Source organism: Ruditapes philippinarum, unplaced genomic scaffold, assembly GCF_026571515.1.
Source record: "Ruditapes philippinarum isolate M1 unplaced genomic scaffold, ASM2657151v2 ctg2794_1_1_1_1, whole genome shotgun sequence".
NCBI classification, from domain to species: Eukaryota; Metazoa; Mollusca; class Bivalvia; order Venerida; family Veneridae; genus Ruditapes; species Ruditapes philippinarum.
Genome location: NW_026863646.1, coordinates 39043 through 65270, shown reverse-complemented (window position 1 = coordinate 65270; position 26228 = coordinate 39043). Strand labels below are relative to the sequence as shown.

The 26228-nt window shown below is 33.9% G+C and overlaps 1 protein-coding gene across 1 annotated transcript; it reads right to left on the bottom strand.

The window, feature by feature from the left end:
• Positions 1-70: 70 nt before the first annotated feature.
• Positions 71-24688, bottom strand: LOC132722822 (hephaestin-like protein). Its single transcript, XM_060707393.1, has 15 exons — positions 24241-24688; positions 15852-15974; positions 13175-13305; positions 11726-11938; positions 10132-10459; positions 9634-9740; positions 7943-8120; positions 7508-7606; positions 6565-6752; positions 5942-6150; positions 5194-5344; positions 4136-4348; positions 3435-3657; positions 1719-2647; positions 71-1074 (listed from the first exon to the last, which is right to left on the bottom strand). Exons 1-15 carry the CDS (start codon positions 24384-24386, stop codon positions 668-670), a joined length of 3645 nt encoding a protein of 1214 aa, XP_060563376.1. The 5' UTR covers positions 24387-24688; the 3' UTR covers positions 71-667.
• Between the last annotated feature and the right edge of the window lie 1540 nt (positions 24689-26228).

Below are 26228 nucleotides of genomic sequence, written 5' to 3'. Positions count from 1 at the left end.
TACTCTTTGTGAAAAAACACACATAGAATAGTTAGGGGAAAATACAAATTGAAATTAATCAAGAATCTAATTTGAGATAAGTATGTTTATTCTTTCTGTGCGGTAAGTATGAATTGGTGAGATAGTGTATTCACTATCTCCATATAGTATACAATTAAAACGTACTTATTTAACACGAACATATATTCTTTACACGAACACACCCTTTTTACACAAACTTTTCGTTTAGAACGTATTTATATTATTTTCATCGTAACCCATTTTCTAAACACTTACACGTACTTTTTATCATTACACGTACATATATTCTCCTCACGGGTATTTTATTTAGACGGAGGCCCTGCTTGCCCCACCCCCACCCCTAATTTGACTTACACATGCTTATCGTTCCTCCCTACTCGATTTAATGCATACACTTCTATTCTTTACACCTACTCGACTTACACACACTTATTCTTCACACCTACTGGCCTTACTCACACTTATCGTACATTTCCTTATTGGTGAATGTAAATATAATAACGGCGCAGCAGACGTGACTTAAATCAGACAGTATATCTAATTATAAAGAGACGCCAAACCAAACCATTTTATGAATATTATGCATTTGTTTCTTTCACAAAATAAATAACTGTTAACAAAAATATCTTTCAAATCGTCAACCGTTTTATTTTTTTCGTCTGTTTCTATTCTGTAAATTTGGCCGAGTTAAAATTTGCCAGCGACCAGGTAATATTCCATTTCTATGAAGACCCATTAACTCTTCATTAGCTAAAACATGCTTTTTGGGTCCACCGGAAGTGTTATCTGTTCTTTTCGAAATATGCTTTGGTTTTCCGTGTTTTGTCTGAACTGTTGGTGATAAAGCAACTTGATTTACATTATTAGCAATAATTGGCATGTCGCCTCGTGCTCTTGGTGGAATTATTAACACTGTCGCTTGTCGCGGAGGATCTTTCTTTGGTTTTTTCTTGGCTGAAGATGCAACAGTCGAAGTTTGAGTGACTACCGGAAGTTTATGTAGCATTACCGGAAGTTTTCTGTTTTTCTCGGCGTCTTCAAGAGGTTTGAGTGCTGAATATAAAATACAACAGAAATTTTAAACAAGTGTAACACATATGATGAATCACATGTATTTACTTAATAACAAATAGTTTGTACAATGTTTTAATGTACATGTACATTTAGCAAAAAAACATTGTTTTCAATGTACCCTTAAGAGGTAGCATTCATAAGACTTCAAGTAACTGGTGTCTTTTTCCACATTAAAATATAAAAGTATTATAACACAACTTGCTCTAGTTTTCTTGAACATTGTGACATTCAATATTAGTTTCAGAAAAAAAACATTTGAAAATAATAATAAAACCTTCATCTTCATTGAGACGTAGTTAAAAATTTATTTGTGTTAACAAATGTATAGCATATATGCAATGTATATAATTTATTATCGAATAAATGTAATATGGATTTTTTCACAATAATACTTTTAAATTGTTTCTTTTGAAATTGTAAATGCATGAATAAGATAATATAACTGTGTAGCCCAAAAACTTGACTATTATTGTCAATATTTGCTTTTGAGACACATAGATTCATATAAGTTTATCTATCAAGGTTTTTCCTGTAAAGTTACATTTATTTAAAAAAAAATACGGTATAAAATGACTAATTTCTGATAACTATAATGCTCGTGTAATAATTAGGAGACAACTTACCTCCCTTTGGAACCACTGCATATTTAGCTTCCATTCCATGTGATAAATGTTCCATCACGTGACAATGTAGAAGCCAAGTGCCCGGATTATCTGTATACATGTCAACAGTTTCGTATGTCCCAGGAAACACTTCAAGAACATCACCTCGATGTGATTTTGCTGTCCTGTGTACGTACGTCTGACCGTGAAAATGAACTGTATGGAAATCGTCCTCAGACCCAAGTCCCATTACATACCACGTGACATGTTCGTCAACCTCCATTACCATACCTGGGGTATTTCCGAGGACATAACCATTAATGCTATTCATCAAGTTACTCTCTTCAAACTCTTCATGTGGCGCCATTTCTTTCGTTCTCTGCATGTTCTCACGAATATACCAACTCCTGTTTTCATTTATGATGTAATATGACATGGCAAATTCTCTCGAGTGATGATCTAAGCGTTGGTTCTTGGCGTCTAGAACACCCCTTCTGCATGTAACTAACGGCCCGAAAAGTCCAGTAGGCACATCCCTTATCATATTGACAGCTGAATGGTACATCCACCCGATACAATTTGGCTCATTCGGTCCGGGACCAGCCCTCTGTGGGACAGTCCATCTATAGGTGAATACTTTCCCGGGCTGAACCTCGTTATCGCCCCGGTGGACTGACCCGTCATTGTACTTCATACCCTCATTTCCTTTATTAGTGAATACTCCGTGTGGTTTTATAGAAAGGGGATGAGAAGCTTTGTTCATGAATACAACTTCAATGACGTCACCAACCTCGCCACGAATAAACGGTCCCATAACTCCCAAGTGTATTTCTCGATAGCCGCGTTTCTTTTCATGTTTAAAAGTGTCGTCTGTGAATTCTCTGTAGACTGCTTTCTTGTAAATAGTTCCCATAAATCCACCGTCACTTCTTGTATACAAATAAGATTTCCTGGAATTATATGAATATCGTGTTAATTAACCCTTAACCTTTTGTGTAATGAATGTGCCCAGTTTTGAATTTAAAACAGTCCATTCAGACTTAAAGCTGTATGTCTCCAGATTAGTCAAGAAAATCTAACTTAACGAAAATGTACCAAGATTCTAAGAGAGGTAAAAAATATTCAAGATTCAAGTAACAATTTAAACGTTATATGCGTTAAATGGCTGACTTTGCAGTATTCGTCCCTATCTTTGTATTGCGTGACTTACGCAATAAAGGCTTTTCTGACATATTCTGACCTAATTTTGGTGATTTTCGTAGATTTTAAGTGTCGTTTGCAATGTGTAAATTACTTTCTTTGTTTACTTGACAGCATTTTACTTTTTATTACATTTTCATAAAAATTAGCGTGCATATGGAGGCTGCTGCTTTAAAGAGTTTTCAATAATAAAATATAATATTTGAACTTTCAATGGTATAGAGCCTGGTCAGACAACAAAAATGTGAAGGCTGGCTGAAAGACTTTTAACTGTTGATTATTTTGGTTCCAGGAATGCAAAGTCATTTCATAAAAGTACATAATGTGTAAGTATAGGTACTTTTCTCGTATTTATTATTCCAAACACACCTATATTATTACTTCTTATCTAGGTGTTAGGACAAATTACTTAACTTTGCTTTGTTCGAACAAATGTATTGGTACAAAAATAAAAGGGCAATGTAAAATTATAATTTTGAAATCTAAAACTACATCCAATAGGTGTATGCATCTATGAATAATATTGTGTAAACTTACGCTGTGTTATCTGTTAGAGGCTTTCCAATTATTTTGTCAATTCCTGAAGGGGCGTAGTCCCAGTCGATTTCCACAGCAGCTATGTAATACCGACGAACGCCGCCAGAGGGCTTCATTGGAACAACCGGAAGACTTTGTGGATTCTGGCACACATTAACACTGTACATTGATGTCATGCCGGCCATCAAGTGGTGGTGAGTATGACAATATAACGCCCACTTTCCTGTTAAAATGAAACCAAAATTATAACCAAAAATATAAGCAATCCTGTTATTATAACTTCCGTCCTCACACATTTATGATAGATAAATGGGTGAATGTATATCGTATCGTCCTCACATTATTATGATTGGTAATGGATGAAATGTACTGGGATATGTTTAAAAGCAACAAAAGCAAAATGGCAACAAAACACGATTATTTTCATTAATAAGAATTTATAGATATGTTCCTCAATTTTGTATTTATAATAGAATTCACATAAAATAATCAACTTTACGTTAATTAAGTACGATCTGGACATATAAGAAACGTTTTATATGGAGTATAACCTTCTATATAAATATGTGACAGGGTTTTGCTAGTTATGATTTGTAATAAAAATGCATTTTGTAAGTTTAACGAAGACACATTCATAAAATATTTTAATTCTTTTTAGCAGCCCATTCAAGCAATTTAAAGTCCGAGGGAAGTTTACTCACCAACATTGTCTGGATGCATGTAGCCTGTAAAACCAAGACCCGGGATGATAATTTTCGAATCAAGCGTTCGTCCATTCACTGCCATCGAGTTTCCTTCAATGGCAACTCCGTGCAAATCCTTACTCGAACCTACACCTAGAAAATGCCACGACACTCGATCACCTAAGCACATGTCAATTCCATTCAATGTTCCATATATTCGTCCATTAATTGCTGAAAAAAAGAGATCATACTTTTGTTTACAAAGTTGCCAATTATGCATAGATGAGCCAAAATATTTCAAAGAAATCAAACTAGAGAAAATGTACTAAGGTTTTAAGAAAAGTAAAATGATTCAAGATTCCAGTAATTATTTACATGTTATGCGCATTAAAGACTGAATTTGCAGTATTTATCACATATTTCTACTGCTAACTAACGCAGTAAGAGCTATGCTATTATTTTTTGGAAGGGGTGGGGGTGGGGGAGTAATTTCCACAGATTATAAGTGCCGATTGCAATGTGTAAATTATTTTTTTGTTTACTTCACAATATTTTACTTTAAAAATTTTGTTCAATGTTTTTCGCGAAAATTAGAATGAATCTTGAAAAATGCTGCTTTAATAGAATTATAAGAAAACATTAGCAAAATCTGTATACAAAGACATTAAACAGGAGGAGTGTCCGTCTAGTATGTAACGTATTTTGGAAATACCGATGAAACGTGAATATTCTAAAATGTTCAGTTTCACTCATTTCTATGTTTCTATGTATCAAAAATAAATGTTTTATGTATCATACATAAATGAGCCGCGTCACGACAAAACCAACATTATGTGTTTGCGACCAGCATGGATCCAGACCAGCCTGCGCATCCGCGCAGTCTGATAGGGATACATGCTGTTCGCTATTAATTTCTCGTCTTGTTATATGGCTCGTAAGCGAACAGCATGGAGCCTGCTCAGACTGCGCGGATGCGCAGGCTGGTCTGGATCCATGCTGGTCGCAAACGCTCTATGTTGGTTTTGTCATGACGCGGCTCAAATGTTTTATGTATCATAAATTAATGTTTTACAAACCATGTATAAGATTTCCATGCTTAAAAGCTTCATCTTGTTTGTTAAGTAACGCCTTATCAGGGGAGAACTCTCGTATACTCTCGTCAATGTACCATGATAAATTCTCGTCAACAACGTGAAACAGAACAAATATTTCCTTGTTCACGTGTACCTTAAACAAAAACATAAAGTAAACATGAATAGTCACTGTAAATAACTTGATAACCATTTTAAAAAGGGAAATAACGATAGTCTTAGTAATTTTTATAATGCCCCCTCCAAACTCCTATAAACGGTTGTAACAAAATTACAAGTATTAGCATTTCCAAAAACTGTTAGGAATCGCCGTTTAGCAGGGTTTCAAAAATATTAAGAAAAAGATTCCTTCTGAACAATAGAGCGAATGTTCCTTCTTTTAAACAACTATTATGTACATTGTTTACTTATAATTTACTATTTTAAAATACCTAAGAAATATCTTCACGCGCGAAGCCAAAAACCAGTGTGTAGGCTCCAGCGAGCAAATATTTTAAGGTATTTTTAAACTAGTAAATTATTAGTAAATTAGATAATCGATATTTAGGGCGATATTTAGTCCCATTTGAGATACATGCGTCGAACCACTTTTCATTTTGACTCATCATGGAAAAAGAACACAAGTTTTAAATTCAGACTTTGTTCTTATGGTACACAAATCATGAGCCCTGTCATGTCAGAGAAAAACAACCAGTTTTTTTTTATTATACTTTTATTACGACATGCTACTTACTTGTTTGCCCTTGTCCAGTGACCCTGGTTTACACACAAGCAGAGGACCAATTAACCCAGTGTTAGTATCCTTCCGGATATCTACCGCGGAGTGATATGTGTAAGAAAGACAATTCGGGTCGTCTGCTGTTGGCGCGGCGGTCCATGGCACTTTGAATTGATATGTTGTTATCTTTCTTGGTTCGGTAATCAGACCATATGGGGCATTTACTGTAAAAGTTAAAACATCAATACACTCATTATACAGACAATTTCAAATGTTTGGTTTTCATTCAACATCAAGATCTGCACTATTTCTATTGTATTCCACTATTAAAGTAATTTCATTTATTTTGAACTGATCACGTATAAGGAAAGAAATGTGTCAAAAACAATGCGGGTTTGGTTTCGGGTGAATACACAACTTTTCCTTCTTCTTTGAGACATACAATCATATCTTCAAAATTTTAGTCACGTGTCTATAGCAAGGAATATAAAAGCCTAAATCTTATGATATTTACTGGATTCAGAGCAAGGAAGTTAGGTTAGAGTTAGAGGCGTTGTTCACCTCTACAAAGACAAAACCATATGAAAATGTTTCAAACATATCACGGATTGAAAGTAGACCAGTATTAAAATATTTACCACTATCTCGGGTATAATAAACGGACCCTTCCTGTGACTTGTCAATGCCAACACCATGTGGGAAGAAGGAATAGTGTCTGGACGCCTTATTTAGAAAGACCACTTCAACAGTGTCCCCAACCTCTACTTTAATAGGGGGTCCGAGCATATGTAAATGTTCTTCTTCGATAGGACGAGGCTTCATTCTCCTGAAATAAATGATAGATATATGTTTAAAAAAACAAACAAACAAACAAAATCCCGCATATAATACTCATCGAACACACAATAAAAATGTACATGTATACAGATATATACATGTACGTGTATGTTATACAATATTTTTATAACACTGATAAACTGTAAAATTGTGTTGTCCCCATGATATTTTGGTAATTTCTCGTTCTCGAAGGAATTGTAACATAGAATGCCTCTGTCGTTTTACAAACATGAATATTGTACGTTATTAGAACAAAATAATATGCTGCTATTTTAAGAAGAGTTCGACAACCACATGGTATGCCTACCTTGTCGTCTCACAACCACATGGCACGACAACCATATTGTGTGACAACCACATTGCTCATATTGTCTAAATTGTCCGTTACCCACTTGCCACGACACTCATTTTGTAACACAGTCACATGGCACGACAACCATATTGTAAGACAACCACATGTCACGACAACCACATTGTAAGACAGCCAAATGGTTTGATAACCATATTGTAAGACAAACACATTGTTTGATAACCATATTGTAAGACAAGACAACCACATTACTCGAAAATCATATTGTAAGACAACCACATGGCTTGATAACCATATTGTAAAACAACCACATAGTTAGACAACCATTTTGTCCAAAAACGATATGGTGCGCCAGCAATGTTGTCTGACAACCAAATGTTACACTGACATCCGAATGGTACAACAACCATATTGTCTGACAACTTCATGCTAACCTGAAAAATTCGTCCTCATATTCGACAAAGACAGCTTTCTTATACGTGTTACCGAGGGCATCGTGGTGCTCACCGTGGTGCATATGGTGGTGAGAGTTACTGAAAATAAATTTAAATTGAATTTACAGAAGATAGATATGTTAACGGTTTATGAATTTATATGAGTAAAAGCAGCCGCTTATATTTCTATATTTCGTTATTGTTCTCTCACTGTATCTTTCGCAAAAATTAACAAATAATTGATTATTTCTTGATTTTTTTTCTTTCCATCATTATTCATCAAGCATTGCTATTGAAAACAAAATACAATTAATAAATCATATTCTACATACAGCATGTCATGCTCTAATGAATATCAACATAATTATGTAGGTTGTTTTGTTCAAATTTAGTAACTAAAATCTACAACAGCAGACTATCAAATGTGAATTATACCTTGAAAATCCGTGATCCATTTCAATTTTGCCGGAAGTAAACAAGTCTTTGCCCCCGGGCATATAATTCCAGTTCACTTCCTCGGCGGCGATAAAGTACCTCCGCTTCTTGCCTGCCGGCGTGTCCGGCATGGGTTCCTGACTACATCGCTTGACATTGAAGAATGCCGTCATACCGTCTGTAAGACAAGTAAACAAAGTTATACTATCACTTATTCTGATCATCCTTGATAAATGAGCCGTGTCATGACAAAACCAACATAATGGGTTTGCGACCAGCATGGTTCCAGACTAGCCTGCGCATCCGCGCAGTCTGGTCAGGATCCATGCTGTTCGCTATCGGTTTCTCTACTTGTTATAGAGTTTGTTAGCGAACAGCATGGATCCTGATCAGACTGCGCGGAGGCGCAGGCTGGTCTGGATCCATGCTGGTCGCAAACGCACTATGTTGGTTTTGTCATGACACGGCTCAAATGGTAATTGCTTGTATCTTGATTGACAATATGTAGAGCGTTAGACTGTGAATCGGGCGCTCCGGGGTCGATTTTTGGACTGTGCAGGTCACTTTCGTTGTGTGATTGACACGAAATCTTTTCTACGGTCATTCGCACTGTACCTCTGCTCTTGCATGTACAAAAGTTATCAGTTATATAATTGCGAAAGTGAAGGCAACTAGTGATGGTTAACTACTTGACAGCCTACCCAGGAACGATGCGGTGACTGAACTGTGCTCTGGTAAATTCAATGTGGCTTACTGCCGTGATCAGGAGTGAAAACTACCAAGAATATCACAACATATAGAGTGACAGGATAATCTTTCAGTAGTGCATATATAGTCAAACGGGATAAAGCGTCTAATGGGGTTTCTTGGCAAGGATTTACTTTGATAATAATGATATGGAAATATTGGATAGGGCGTTACATTTAAACAGTTTATGCTATCATATAATTATGCTAATATACACAATGTTATATCAAACAAATGGCGAGTTTTTATTTTGCAAAATTATAAATTATCCTTTATATTTATCATAAATTTCAATCTATTTTAATGCACATTAATCCTTATAAATGAATACGATTAATTCTCTAACTTTAAAGGTAAAATGTTTAAATTTGAGTTGCTTAATACAGGAAGAAAGCAGTGTTAAATATGATATAATTTGTTATATAAACTTAAACAAACTGTAATTTGTTTTCCATACAAAATACAAAGTCACTACATTTTACTTATGTCAAAAACAGCAACAATGGTTTAGCTATATGACCAATAAATACCATCTGACAGCAGGAACACATATTTAACAGATATAGTAACTCATTTTAGAATTGTGCGGAAACGGTTAACCTTTAAAGCAACAACAACAACACAAATCATAAAAATAAAAGTTAATATTATATATATTGATCGTATTTTGAGGTAAAATGAGCCGCGTCACGACAAAACCAACATAGTGCGTGTGCGACCAGCATGGATCCCGACCAGCCTGTGCCTCCGCGCAGTCTGATCAGGATCCATGCTGTTCGCTATCAGTTTCTCCACTTGTAATATAATTGGTAAGCGAGAAGCATGGATCCTGATCAGACTGCGCGGATGCGCAGGCTGGTTTGGATCCATGCTGGTCGCAAACCCACTATGTTGGTTTTGTCGTGACGCGGCTAAAATGATCTTTTATATGAGCAACATATTACCATGGAGATGGTCGTTATTTCGACAAACTAGAAGCCATGTTCCGACATTAATTGGCACCATGTTCATTGTGTGAAATGTAGCTGGATAAATTGAGGCAGCATCCGTTCTACGGGTAAAAATGTGAGAGATAATTATAAAGAAATATTAGCAACAATTTGATATTTAGATTTTTCTAAAAAAAAAAACTCATATGAAATTGAGAATATAAGTGTATAACTTTTTTGTTGTTGTCAGCAAACCACCTGAAACCACTTTGGTACTGTTATTTTATATAAATTATGTCATCTGTTATTTAAGACGTCTGCTTGTCTGCAATATTACATCAATATATAGTTATTAACAACGTTTAACTACGTAAAAAATGATTAGATGTTTTGGCGCAAATCTATATATTCTAGATCTAGTCTTTAAATCTTTATTAATGTATTAATATTATTAAAACATATATTAGAATTCTAAGTATGAAATCAAAATATACTGATGACATTTAACCTTACCTATGCTTTTTAATAACAAACGTTTGTCCATATATTTGCATTGTGTGTATCGCGTTAGCCAGAGCAAACGTATAAATAGCCACGTCATTGCCTTCACAGACGTCAAGACGTGGTAGATTTCCGTAAACGTAACCATTAATGTGATACATCTTATTGCTGGCTAAAAATTTTTCGTTTTTATTTCGCAAAAGTTGGAGACAGACGTGTGGATCTAGACACCGACGGACGTTGACGCTAATATAATGACTTAGACTTTCGTCTGTGACGTCAGTGTATAGAACAATTTCCTGATCTACGTCCCTTCTACGTCCATCCGGTAATAGCGTACCTAGAAACAAAGTAATAACATGTTTAATACATAATGCAGGGATATCTTTAATGCATGTGAAATTTGTAACGGTATAGTCTTTTTCATAACAAATCGTTATTAAATTAAATGCTGAAAATAATTCTTAAAGACACAATACGCATGACAAATGAAAATTATTTTTGTTAATTCTTTAGAAAGAACAAACATGAGTTTTATAACGTTTAAAAATGTTTTTAGGGCATGATAGAAGAAAATGGCAGTCAGAAGAAAATGGCAGTCAATGTAATGTCAAAATCACTTTATATGTACTAATTGCAAGAAAAGCAACAATTGAAAAAGGCAGTTCAGGTAATTGGTCAATGAGTAACTTGTTTGAAAATATAAAAGAATACCAAAAATAAAAAGATCTTGAAGCATTCTGCGACATAATGGGACTTTAATATAAAAATAACTTGTTTAAAAAGCTTCAAAATGCTGATTTTGATGTATACCCAGATCAAGATTATAATTATATACATGTATCATATGCGGAGCATCCGGGTTAGGTAATTATCTTATCTTGTTTGTGCACATAGGATTATAAGCAGGAATTAAACAGATACATGTACTTAAAACTGTATTCCATCAATAAATTGTATCATGTTTTTATACAAATTACTTTTTTTCGCTCAGTCAGTGCTTTTAGAAATCTGATGTAACTTTTAACACCATTAGTTCAACACTGACGCACTAGTTACTCTACATTTATATACAAATGTGGAGTACCACAAGGCAACTTTTTGTTACATGCATTAATTGTTTAATAAATACATAAAACATGTAAGTATATATTTATGATCAATTATTTACGTCATATGTTGTTTTTTTCCTCATGCGAAATATTGCAAATGTTTCTATTTTTGTTTGTGGCTTGTGTTGTACATATTATTTATATTAAATGATGACCAAGGACAACATTTGTTGTATTGAGATTCACAAACACCCGTACCTTTCTTGGTGGGAAGTTTTAACCCTCATAAAATGATTATTTGAGCCGTGTCATAACAAAACCAACATAATGCGTTTCGACCAGCATTGATCCAGACCAGCCTGCGCATCCGCGCAGTCTGTTCAGGATCCATGCTGTTCGCTATCGTTATAGAGTTTGTAAGCGAACAGCATGGATCCTGATCAGACTGCGCGGATCCGCAGGCTGGTTTGGATCCATGCTTGTCGCAAACCCATTATGTTGGTTTTGTCATGACACGGCTCATTTTATATTTTGGACAATAAAATAAGAATTACCAGGTTTGCATGCGACGAAGACGCCCACGAGACCAGATTCAATATCTACCATAGAGTCAACATGTGAATGATAGCCCCATGGAATACAATTATCGTCTGCCTCGGTGGGGGCAAAATTATGTGTGATATTCCAGATATATGTATGAGAGCCCCCTGGCGGTACCCAATCATCTACTTTAGCAATAGAGTTTTCACCGTCTAAATATAGCGCACCTGTAAATAATAATAATAATTATAATAATAATACAATGTAAAAATAACAATAATAATATTAACAGCAGCAACAACAACAACAAAAACAACAACATATGAACATATTGTCGTTGCAAAGCAGGCAAAACAAAATTTACTTTTAACAAAATAGATAAAATATTAGTAAGCCTACAGTAACAGCAGTTACATATTATGAAAGCCGTTTTATTTAGACCCTTCATCTTATGAACCTCATCCATGGTGCACTTAAATGAAAAACTCTGTGTGCAATTTTTGTGTCTTGCAACACAAGAAATTCGAAAATTACAAAAAAAAGAAAATAGATGGCACTGATTACGTGATTTCTATTACAAAAATTCTAAAACATCAACAAAATAGTATAATAAGGTCACTTTGGATGTGTCAGTTTTGTTCACAACATCATCAACAACAACATGATTTATAAATATTTATAGAGGTCTGAGAGCAAATTCTACATTGCAGTTTTCAAGAATATTTGATTCCTATAGAAGTCTATATCAACTAAGTTACCCTAGTGGCATGACTCATACATCTTTACAGGACTACATGCTGATGCTTTAAACCAAATATCTAGGGTCTGAGCATTAAAATTTCTATAAAGAATCAAGTCTATTTTTAGCTCATATGATCCCTTTATTCATCAGTCTGAAACCATTTATAAATGTAACTTTTTTACTGGACTACATAACGATCATTTCTGTGAAGTTTGTTAAGGGTTTCCACTAAGGTCCAAAGGTCTATTAGCATAAAACTTAAAAATCTTAAAATTTGAACATCAAACTCGAGTACTTAAAACTGAAATAATATGATAAAGAAATAATTATAATAGACTACAATTAATCAGGCTCTTTTGCACGCATGCATTGTATCTTTAGAGATTACACCATTTTTTAAACAATCATTCATAAACGAAAGGTCACAAAACTAAAAGCATAGTTCAGGCGGAATAACACAGGAGTAATGTGATAAGGAAAAACAACATCGGTGTAGTGGTTCTGGAAAATGCAATTATCACAATGTGTCTATTCTTACGTTTGATTTCCTATGCAGTATTGTATTCCATATATTCACCGATAAAAAACCTTTTAGAAATGTTTTTAACATTTCAATATTAGGGAAATAAATGGGGATGACGTCTTCTCCTAATACGTATGGATATTTTGCAGACGTATTTTAGGCGCAATTAAACTAAAAATATGTAAATGTAATACAAACCTTCATGGTGTTTTGTATAAAATAGTCCATGCGGATGAATACTTAGATTTGCATTCACTTGCGTAATGACATTTCTAAACTGAATATTTAGCTGGTCTCCTATTTCCCCCTTAAGTGTTGGCCCTATATACCTGAAAAGAAGAAAAAATATAATAAAATGGTCACGTTAAAAACATTTTCTTCCTAATAAATTCCATTTATTTTTAAACTATATTGACGTCACTTTCTTACCTTAAGAATAAATGTTGGTTATTTTATTGTATATCGATTTGTGTAAAAAAACGAAAAAAAACAACAAAAACGATATTAATCAAAATCAGTATTCTTAAAACTCAAATAATAATTCACCAAAAAAGTAGTTTTACATGAGTATTTAATTATATATCTTTTTTTAAAAAATTACCAGTAATCGATTAGTTTTATGAATAATCAAAACAATTCAAACTTTCAGAATTCGTATCAGGCATATCCATGCAAATAACCTTACTGGTATATTTAAGGTGTGATTGGGGGTAAAAATAAATTATATTCTATTACCAGACTTAATTCTAATTAAAGAGCATTGAATGCAAACTTGTATCAATGAATAGCATATATCGTTTAGTAGTGGCTAACAACACTTATACTAATTGTATAAAAAATGTTTTGGACAACTTGGAATTGGGTTTTCGGGCAGTATGATCTTAAAAATGTTCATATTTAAAGGATCAGGTCCACTGAGTCCTTAAGAATTAACTAAACCACGTAGATGCATTTTTATGATTAAACCTACACTAAATTAATGCGAATTCAGAAGCAGATGATGAAACTAAGCCAGAATTCGGATAGGACAGCAAAATTCGTGTTTAATGTCATGTTCTTATAAAAAATAACGTAGGCCATTACTTTTTATTTCTTCCAGTATGTTACAAATATTACTCCATGCCCTAATTTGTCTTGTCATAATTCAAAATTGCTCAATTAGGGCTTTTGTAACTTTAACACCATTAGTCCAACATTGACGCACCATGGCAGTTACTGTACATTTTAATACAATGTGGAGTACCACAAGGTAACAGTTTGTCACACGCCTTGTTTAATAAATATAAATAATAGCATGTAAGAACATATTTGTGATCAATTATTAACGTCATATATGTTGTTTTTTTCCCTTGCTAAATATTGCAAACGTTTCTATTTATGTTTTGTGGTTAACAGACAATCTTTGAATGTATGATGAGGACTAATTCTATTTCCTTTAAACGTATTTCCGGTATATTGAATATACGAAATGTTCTTATTAAGACAAAGTAAAAATATACTTGAAGAGAATTATATCTATATTTAATTAGATTATAATTAGATAATACTTAATGACTTAATGACAAGATTTCTATCTTATTATTATTTTTTTCTGAGACCTCTTCTAAGACAATAGGGATATTAGAAGAAAATCTTGACCCGGAACTTGTATATGACTCAAGTGGATTAATCATTAACGAGCCGACTACGATCCACTCTAGTAAAATCCATACGATTCAAAAAACAATGGTTTCTCCTCTATATAATTTTTTTTCAGGCGTCTTCTCCATAATTTTAGCGACACAATTTATGAGTTCATATATGTGTGTGCTGTATGTGTTTAGCAAACCAGAAACAGATTTACGCTTAAACCTGCCATTTTTTTTTGATGCACTGTTGTTTGATGTAGTACGATGACGGATGCTTTAATTAAACTATGGTAGAATGATTAACCGCTACATCTATTCGTCACATGTTACATTTTTTACCTTATCATTGCAACAGTTCTGCTGTTTCTGCTGGTACAAAACAGTTTCGTTAACACTTTACCTGCTTATTGTTTTAAACGGACATGTCCAGCTTCCGAAGTTTGTGGACCTAAGCCGTCCGTCAAGCTCAATAGGTAGAGCGTTGGACTGTGAATCGGGCGACTCGGGCTCGATTCTCGGGCTTTCGATGTGATTGATCATGAAATTCTTTCCACGGTCATTCGCACTGTTCCTCTGCGAAGAACCCGAACTGTTGATGTAAAAAGGATATCGTTCCGCAGAAACCCGCCTTGCAGAGATTACATTTTTGAAATCAGTTTGTATAGAGGCGGGTCTCGTGATATTGTTTGAGTACAACGTATATATTTTGGCTGGTTTCCCTATCTTTAAAATCTGTGAATATTTTGTACCTGTCTGTAACTTTTGATTAGGTGTCGGTGTTAGTATCTTTCGTTTCGAATCAAGGCAGTAAGCCACGTTGATTTTTCCCAGAGCTCATTTTAGCCATCGCATCGTTCTTAGACAGGCTGTCAAGCAGTTAACCAATACAGTTAACCAATAATAGTTGCCGTTACTTTCGCAAGGAACTGATAACTTTTGTGCATACCAGAGCAGAGCTACATGACTGTAGTAGGATTTTCTTGATCAATCACAACGAAAGTGACCTGCACCGTCCGAGAATCGAACACAGGCCGCCCGATAGACAGTCCAACGCCCGACCTATTGAGCTAACCGGACGGCTTCACTTCTGTTTAGATACATTGTCACGACATTCGTGTTCGTCTTTACTTTTTTAAATTTCTGTATACATGTATTTGAACTGAAACCGTTGCACATTGTGGCCGAAAGGACGAAAAGACGCAAAAGTGTTTTAGCATGATAATGATATGATGAAAATAGTTCCTTACCCATGGTGTGCAGGCGGAGGTATTTCTTGTGTGAAAGTACCATCTGTGTACTGTTTATACACAACTTTCATATATTTGCTGCCTATACGGTCCTTCTTCGTCTTGATACGGAGGTCAGCTTCGCTACAAGAGAAATGAAAACAATATTTAAAACGACATTTTTATTTGGTAGGGTTCTACGTCACACCAACACAGTATAGGTCATATGGCGCGTTTCCAGCTTTACTGGTGGAGGAAGAACTCATGTTCCCTTCCATGCATTATTTCAGGCACGAACGGGTACCTGAGTACATCCATCGACGTTCTGTGAGCTAACTGGATTGCTTCCTAACATGAAGGAATCAAATGTCCCTGTCGGGATTCGAACTCGGGCAACTGGTTTGAAGTCAATGACCTTAACCACACGGCCAGTGACGCCCCTTTAAAACGATATTAAATACGAAAAAAATCTCCTAAGTAAAAACTGCATATAAAGATATATTGGTATTTTCCATAAAAAATCCACGTCGTCTTTGTCAAATGTGTATAGTATCTTTACATTAACTTCATTCCAATGACCTCCAGTGCACCGTTTTTATGTGTTTTTTTTTTAATTTATTTATTTTAGATTTATGTAAGATTTTCTTATTTTGTATATTTGTTGAAAAAAACGACTATTTTTATTCAATAATTGCGTCAATCAAATACAATGATTGGCGCTTTAGACATGGAAAATCTACCTATGAAACACTTTTTATTTTACCAGCAAAAGTAAAATGCATATTTTTTTAAAATAAAGCTGATTCGTTATGTAATAGGCGCATTTCTGTTATGTACACAAAGATATTTCAAATATTGATAAAATGATAAACAATAATAATAATAATAATAATTATAATTATTATTATTATTATTATCAATTATTATCAATTATTATTATTATTAACGCAAGCGCGATACACGCGTTGAGTTTACATCATTCAAATGTTCACTTTTATATGACGTCAATGTATTATATTTAACACTTGATAATCAAGACTTGACGACGATTTATCATCGTTATATGATCAAGTGAAGGGAAGCACGCAGTCATACATTCTTACAGGCGTACATTACTGACACATATCCTTTCTATTTGACACCTTTTAGCAGGTTTACTGCCGATATTTGATAGGTTTTTGATGTTAATGATCATTTATATGAACATATATTGATTCTTAATTGAATCGAAATAATTTATTGGTTTTCTTTCCAAAATTTATCCGCCCAACATATAGCCAGTCGGCTTTTTACATATATAAGCTTAAAATTTTTCTTATAAACAGTTGTTTACAATAGTATTTCCAACTGTTATATTTTTTAGGAGAAGAAGAATAAAAAGAAGAAAAAAAGAAAAAAAAAGAAGAAAACAAGAAGAAGAAGAAGAAGAAGGAAAAGAAGATGAAGAGGAAAAAGGCTTATTTATATTTATTTTTTTATAATGGGATGTGCATTGGAATTTTTCTCTCAGCATTTTGATGCTATTGTCATAAGTACAATGTTTTATGCAAATAAAATCTATTGGCATGCATTATTATTAGCTGTATAAATGATTATTATTATACATGTATATCTCCTGGACATTTTCCTCGGTATTATTGATAATAAGTTGATAATAAGTAACGATGTATGAATGGCTTAAAAAGGGGTGCAGGGAGAGGAATGCCTTGTTTTAACCCATTAACCTTGATTCAAAATGACAATAATAAAACCGTCACTGTTATAATGTTAACACTGTCAGATTTATAGGCAATAAATGTTTTCTGCTGTCGGTTTTAACAGGGGTTTTGTCAAATGTTAACATAGATAAATCATTCAAGTAGCCGCCTACAACCTGTTCGATTAAAACATGTAAAAATAATTGTGATGAATAAGGACATCAATTTCTTTTTTCTAGAGATTTTTGACTTGTTCACGACGGTGAAGAAATACAATGTTATATATATAGAATGTATATAGTTTATACTCTTTGTAAACAGAAATTAATGGAAAAACTTGTTATTTGTCTGACATCAGCTTAATTGTTTTAATATAATTTCTAACAGTTTTCGTTCTTGAAATTAAACTTGAACTTTTTTATGTTTTGAAATGTCTTAAAGTGACATATTTATTTAACATGTGCTCTTGGTTACGTTATAAATTTATGTAACTGCCAGCAAAAACTGTCATAAATTTCAAAACAATGTTTTTTACAAAACCGCAATAAGATTGTTTGTAAAAAGTTACAGATTGTTTTTAATTTTTTATGATATACTTAGTCCTTAAATTGGCCACATATTTCACATCAGATTCTTATTATATAAATATGCGCACTTTTTGAATCAACAGACAACTTTCTTCATAGTTACAAAAAAAGAATTGCAATGACATTCGCATCACGGTTATGTTGTGTATCTATTTGATACGGAATGCCGTTAGGGCCATCGCCTATGAATGTGTTGATCTAAAACGCGATAGTCGATAATACGATGGTGAAAACGCGAAATCACGAAACTACGATGGTGAAAACGCGAAAGCACGATGATGAAAACGCGATAGTACGATGATGAAATCGCGACAGTACGATACTACGATGATGAAAACGCGATAAACTATCGTGTTTTCACCATCGTACTGTCGCGTTTTCACCATCGTAGTTTCGTGATTTCGTGTTTTCATCATCGTACTGTCGAGTATCGCGTTTCAGATCAAACCATTCATAGGCGATGGCCCTAACGGCATTCCGGAATGCCGTTAGGGCCATCGCCTATGAATGTGTTAATCTGAAACGCGATAGTCGATAGTACGATGGTGAAAACACGAAATCACGAAACTACGATGGTGAAAACGCGATAGTACGATGATGAAAACGCGATAGTACGATGATGAAATCACGACAGTACGATGGTGAAAACGCGATAGTACGATGATGAAAACACGACAGTACGATGATGAAAACGCGATAGTACGATAGTGAAAACGCGATAGTACGATGGTGAAAACGCGATAGTACGATGATGAAAACACGACATTACGATGATGAAAACGCGAAATCACGAAACTACGATGGTGAAAACGCGACAGTACGATGGTGAAAACACGATAGTTTATCGCGCTTTCATCATCGTAGTATCGTACTGTCGCGTTTTCATCATCGTACTTTCGCATTTTCATCATCGTGCTTTCGCGTTTTCACCATCGTAGTTTCGTGATTTCGCGTTTTCACCATCGTACTATCGACTATCGCGTTTCAGATCAACACATTCATAGGCAATGGCCCTAACGGCATTCCGTAATTTGAATATACAGTGTAACCTGTTCAAAGTGGCCCTCTTAGAGCAACAAACTCTTTACATCAATAGTATCTACTCGTACGAGTTAACAATATATTTAAATTCTCTTGGATATCTCCTCTTAACAATCAAAATCTTCAAACGTCTCTCAAAGGGTGTTGCTCAAGTAAATGTTAAATTGTATTGTAAAATAAATGCACCAAAGTGTGATTGGCTTTGTGTATCAAAATTTAGTAAGTTAAGAACGAAGACTAAACGTTTATTTTTATATGAGTGTGACGTCATACAAAAAAAGGAGTCATTTTAGAAATAAGGCTAAAATAGAAAATTTAGGATTGATAGGCTGTCTGAGCAATAATTTGCAAAACTTTAATGTCTAACAATCAATCAAAATGGAAAAAAAATCAAAATTTTCTTTACAGCAGTATTTCAAGAATAATAAGCAAAATATTAATTAAACATTCATGTCATATCTAATGTATTAATTTATAGGAGGTCATAAACTTTTAATTAAAACATTAAAAGCTGTAATTAACGGATGCTTAAAGTATACACGTAATAATCAGTCATGCTGTAATATCTATACATAGGCCTACATTCCGGATAAAACTCGATACAAATGACGTCAATTTTATCCCCGGAGTAAGATTTAAAAAAAAACTCAATACGTATTCCGGTATATACCAGACAAAGCCCTTGAATGATTCAATGCTAAATATTGCGTTTTCACCTGTCAAAATGCGCTCTTAGACTTCTAATTCATTTGTTCACACCGATTTATAAACGATAATGAATGAAAATTGAAAGAATCGGTCATTTCTACTCTGTGATCATGATTTCTGCAAGCGTCTAGATGTACTGCTCCAACACTGTACTTAGTGTCCAGCTTTATTTGTCATCCAATGAAAACGCTGTATTTCTTAAAAATTATGTGTGTTAATTTTCATAGAAGAAAAAAGTCGATACTATATTGAAATCCGTTCATAGTCGCCTTCTATTTTTCATAGTGCTTCATAGTACCGCGTAGTGACGTAATCAAGGGCCAAATAAAGCTTGACACTAAATATGTAAGTGTTCATCCTTAGCTGTTCTACAGAAATTAGAAACATTCTCCTGTCGCTATCGCTCCCGTCGAAATTTGTAATTTCTGTAGAACAGCACGGATGAACACTAACATATACATAGTAAGTTAAATAAAAAAAAAAACTCGATTTCAAAGGACGTCATAATATTGCCGTATATATTCCGATTCAAATGACGTCATATTTTATTCCTGTATAAAAAAACTCGCTCTCAATGACGGATAAAATTCTAATACAAATGACGTCATATTTTGCAATACATATGAAATAGTCTAATCTTCATGCTATTATGTAAACTTTGTATGTATTTTCCAGTGCTATTAAGATGTGTACATGGTTACATACAGTACAGTAATATGATAATGCATTTAATACATTAGTTTGAACTGACACATATTTATACGAACAATCATGTGCACATACGAACAATCATTTGCACTTTAGGCAGTTGTTTATAAGCAATCTTGCAAAATTATTCATAAGTGTTTACATCGTTTCTGAATTGTCATTATAAATTAAGCAATAAAAAGTACTTTGTTTACATTTACTATGATATGAATATGGAATGTGACTTATATTTGATATATTTGAATGATTATATTGTGTATGATGATGTATTTTGTACAAGTCTGAAATAAAGTTTCTGTTTTTCTTCAGTTATGTTCTTTAAGCAAATGAATAAGGAATGTCTTTTCAGTTTGATTTTGTTATAAAAGCTGTTAATTAAAGAAGAATCAATTAAAATGGTAAAACTTAGACTTAGTTGCGTCCTTACACTATAGCTTTAATGTGAGCCGCGTCACGACAAAACCAACATAATGGGTTTGCGACCAGCATGGATCCAGACCAGCCTGCGCATCCGCGCAGTCTGATCAGGATCCATGCTGTTCGCTTACATACTCTATAACAGATGGAGAAACTGATAGCGAACAGCATGGATCCTGATCAGACTGCGCGGACGCGCAGGCTGATCTAGATCCATGCTGGTCGCAAACCCATTATGTTGGTTTTGTCATGACGCGGCTAATGTGTGTTATGGTACTGCACGTTTCATTGGACAATCCTGGCGTTCTAATTATACACATGGTTGCTGCCAAGATTTGAGTTAAAGGGACTCCACTGAGGTCGACATATTTTTTTTTAATTATTGCACAGATCAGCTGAGGCACATAAAACAGTAAGAAATGCAAAAGATAATTATCAACAAGAAATATATTCAGAAAAATCTTTAAAATTGGGAAACCGTATTTTTGTGCTATCCTTAGCACGATTTCAGTGAAAAGCGACGCAACGATTTTCAATTTTTGGGCCATCATTCACAGTAAGAATAATAAACTGGAAAAAAACGGAGTGAGCTAATGATCTGAAATTTTGCAAAAGAGGTATTATCAAATGGCACATTATTCTTAGAAAAATATTGCCAGTAACGCCATGTCAAACGACCTCAGAGGAGTCCCTTTAATATTTTAATCAAAGTAATACATTATAATTACTCAGATCACACAGACGTTTATACAGGGCCATATCAGCCTGTCAAAATACAGATATCACACATAATTTATAATTTAAAAAAATATGTTGATACATGAAGTTTAAATTAAAATATCTGAGTTACTGTAGTATTTTTTAAATTCATTTTTGTACATGTATACTTATCATCCATGAACTGAAATTGGGAGTTCATTTGTATTACAAAACGGGCTTTTACCTCTCTGAAATCTTGATATAATATTTAATATATCATAAGTATTACCGTGTGAGGAGACACGATTTCATGGGCATTTTTAAATGCTTGTCACGTACACATGTATACCGTCACTTAGACGGTACGTACACGTACATTTTATATACATTTAACGTACATTGCAACGTTTAAAAAATTAAACCCGAGAGAAAAAAAGATGGATAATTGTTAGAAATGCAGTAACATCTATCTCCACTTGATGTATAGCATTCTGTAACCATTCGGTCATGAATACATTATCTATTTTCGTTTACTATAATAACGAAACAACGAGACCGCGATGATGAAACGTCGAAAGTACGATGGTGAAAACACAAAATTATACTTAATTTTCACCATCGTACTTTCGACTTTTCATCACCGTCTCTTTGACTTTTCACCATCATTAACTTTTCACTATCGTAATTTCGTGTTTTCGTTGTTTCGAGTTATGTGTATGTCGCGATGGGTCAACTGGTACAGGAAGACCCCTTACCAATGCGTTATTATGTTACATTTCTGGCATCTTGTTTAATTGTAAGTATTACTTAAAGCCTACTTGTAACCTTAATTTAAGCCGTGTTTTTGCTTCTTTTTATAGCCCGATAAGAAAAGTGTTTTGTATTACATTGCATTAGAATAGCAGCGCAAAGGTGTGACCCACTAGTCGACGACCATTGTGACAAAATATCTATTTTAATTTCGGTCGATGTACCTCATTTAGGAGGTCATTATTTTTTGCAAACAACACCTTACTTTGTTCAAAAGTTCATTTCACCCCAAACATATTCAAATAAAGGCAACAACCACATTTATTTTCAAGTAAACAATAACCTGTCAAGTTATACAACTAAACCTCCCACTACAACCAATTTATACACAGATGACCAATGGTCTGTCACGAATTGTAGGTGGAAAACAGCATCCAGATGGTCAAAACTAGATTTAAATTGCTGCCATTTGAGTGTAAAGTGTCAGCTTGAAAGATGACGTCTTAAGTACATGCGCAAATAATCATTAACTTAAGGACGTTTGGACCCGTTGAATTATTTTGGTATTTTTATTATGGTAATTAAAAAATTGACGTCACAATGGCATATCTGCTCTTTCAACTTGTGCATTTAATGTTAAGAAAGTCCTTGTGTGTAGGAGTCACAGAGGAAACATTTTTATATCAAAGCAACTGTAACACGTGCAACACGAACGTTACAAGATATATGTGTGATAAATTGCATTTACTGTCACAATTACTGAAACTACTGTTGACAACATTAACATGATGATGTAGACAGGTCCATTAGTAGAATGGTAGTCCGTATCAAGCACAATACGTCACACAATATATAATATAATAAGTGTAAACAGTACAATGTCTAGGAAGTCGGATTATGAACAGGTATAACGTTACTAAATATACGTACGTGTGTGCGTGCGTGCGTGTGTGCGTGTGTCCCATGCTTAATGGGGTCCATCCACTCTTTCAGGCACTGAGAGTACGGACCTTACTAAATATACTTTATACCCTGTCTATTTTAAGTAACGACGTTTTCCTGTTTAAAATTTTGAACCACTCGGAAACAGTGTGGTGATTTAGGTTTCTTTTTACAGCTTGCATTCGAATTATAATGCACTTATCATTAGCGTTCCGTTCTAACTTTCCAATTTATTATTACGGTATTATTTAAGAAATAATATATCCCAAACAGTGACTTTATCGCTCAATAAAATCACTGTTTGGAGTTCGGATGCGAAGAATTACATGACGAGGGCGTAAAGATGTAGTACAAAGTAAACTGCAGATTTCAATTATACATTTCTATTACTACCTTAAAATCAAGTTGAAATTTTAATGGACGAGTATAAAGCTATATATCTGCTGCAAAATAATTTAAATGAATACTTTCAAAATACCTGTACGAAAGAAATATGTTTGTGGATTTCCTTAAGACCAAATGGCGCATGCACGAAATCATTGTTACACTATGATTTCGAAACCCCTTTTAAAAAACAGTATAAAATATTTTGTTCAGGAATATTTTATTCTGTTAACATATATTTTTTCAATGTGTGTTAAATAACAGAAACATTCTATGTTTCATTTTTTTCGAGAATCTACCGTAATATATCGGAAACAACATGGTTTTATTGCATATAATTTTTTCATTAGATATAGTTCCATATCCTTAAAAAATACAAACTATATAGTCCAAAAAATGAATTTAGGAATTCAAACATATGAGGTAATTACGGTTAGAAGGTTCATGACAAAATGAGATAAAATAATTCACCGTTACCTTTGGTGATTAAACACGAGATCCTTGCCAGTGGGGGCGTAGTCCCATTCCTGTTCTACGGCAGCAATATAATAGTTTCTGACACGAGCACTAACGCCGCAACATAGTATAATAATAAGAAGTAAAACTATTACATAATTCCTCATTTTCACATTTATTGTTTCAAAATATATTCCTCTTTTTAAGTTTATGTTATAAATTTCCTTTTCCTAATATTACGTCCAACAAAACATGCTGTGGTAACGTAAAAACGATCGGCACGTTAACACCGTAACTCTAAGTGTCGGTCGACGTTACGTTACTGATTTCATTCCTCGAATTGGATTTGTTTACAATGGTTTAAAATCTGCATACTCAATTATGTAAAAGTTTCCACTTCAATAGCCCCATAGCGGCGGCATGTAGGATACTTCACTGACCGTGAACAGCGCTTAACTGTCAACGTTTAATTGTAACACCGTAATGTAGTCACCGTGATTGTCTAATAAATTATTTCACGTCCGTGTATACATAACGTAGGTAAAGAAAAAAAAGGTTGCATAAGGTCAGATATCTCAGACGTCCATTGCGGCAAACCACTTATGTTTTTATTCTTACAGGCGTGAGATTTCTACAATCATTTACTTATGTAATAAAGACGTTCTTCTGTTGATTTTCTCGAAGAAAACAATGAGTGGAGATCACTAATAATTGAATACAGGATTTAAGGGGAAAAATCTTATTCAAGGAAATATTGCGATTCGCTAGATTTATTGAAAAGAGCGATCAAAAATGCTCTCCTTAGAGATAATCTCATGTGAAAAGTTTGAAATAAAGTCTGAAATCATATTCCCAGTAGTTTTGGTTTATGAAAGAAAGTGTTATTTAGAATTAAATACAAATAATTATTATAACTAATTATGAGAAAATTTGTATCGCATATGTTGATGCATAGTCTATGTCTGTTATATTGTGCATATGCTGTATACATTTAGTAATATACATGTATATATTTTAATGGAAACATTTTTTTTTATTTGACGCAACTTTTATTTTCGCTATAACGTCACGTTCTGTTTAGCGTAGAGTTAAACAGACGTTGCGCGTCATTAACGTCATTTTTTTCTGAATAAGACTAAATGCCATAAACGAAGAAAAGCGGGTTTTTGTTTCTATTGTTTGAACAGATTATAAACAAAGAGCCATAAATACGGGCACATAATGAAAGGACGGTCAAAGAAAATGAAATGTCCACAAAATGTAAGTAGTTGTACAGAATTTGAATATCATTGAAGAAAAATGTCTCTGATAAAGATAGTATTTGCTGTTTGGAAAATACTACAACGTGAAAACTTCACAAATTGGCATTTTATCAACCAATACGTCTGTACAAAGTACAAATGTAAGTGTCAAAGCCAAAGTTAAAAAGGAAGTATCATTTTTTGCTGGTACCGATTGAATCAATATACGTCATATCAAAGTATCTAAGATCGGTACCAGAAGCTTTATGACTTCTTGGCGGGAAGAAACTATTTCCCTTCCGTTCTGCCAATATACAATGCACATAAAAAGCGCACAGGATCGCTCGCTATTGAAATCAAAATTAACATTTTTACTTAATAGCTTACTAGTTATGACACTTGCATGGAGTAAAATTCTTACCGATTTCAGTTTCTAAATGTTCATTAAGGCCGCACACGGTTGCTTACTATTGGAATCAAATCACCTTTTTGTAAAAAAAATTCTCACACTTTGGGTGTCTAAATTTCCTTTTAACAGCCTGTTAAATGACTAATGCCCATATTCATACATGTATATTTACATAATAAAATTGTGACTATGATCCATAATGGCTTTGCCAATTGTATAATGTGATATTTGTGAAAGAATTAAGCTTGTTCGTCTTCTTCTTCTTCTTCCTGCTTTAGGGTTCTAACATTTTTATCAACATTTATATGCATATCTCTGATGTATCTTATCTTAAGAAACATGCTGGAAAACAAATATCT

What these genes read in the sequence shown, in the direction of transcription:
- LOC132722822 (XM_060707393.1), bottom strand. Translation starts at nt 24,386, where the DNA reads ATGAGGAATTATGTAATAGTTTTACTTCTTATTATTATACTATGTTGC. An exon ending in CTCGTGTTTAATCACCAAAG is followed by an intron (nt 15,975 to 24,240) that starts GTAACGGTGAAT and finishes TTTCTCTTGTAG; the next exon opens with CGAAGCTGACCTCCGTATCA. An exon ending in AAATAACGACCATCTCCATG is followed by an intron (nt 8,121 to 9,633) that starts GTAATATGTTGC and finishes CTTGTCTTACAG; the next exon opens with ACGGTATGACGGCATTCTTC.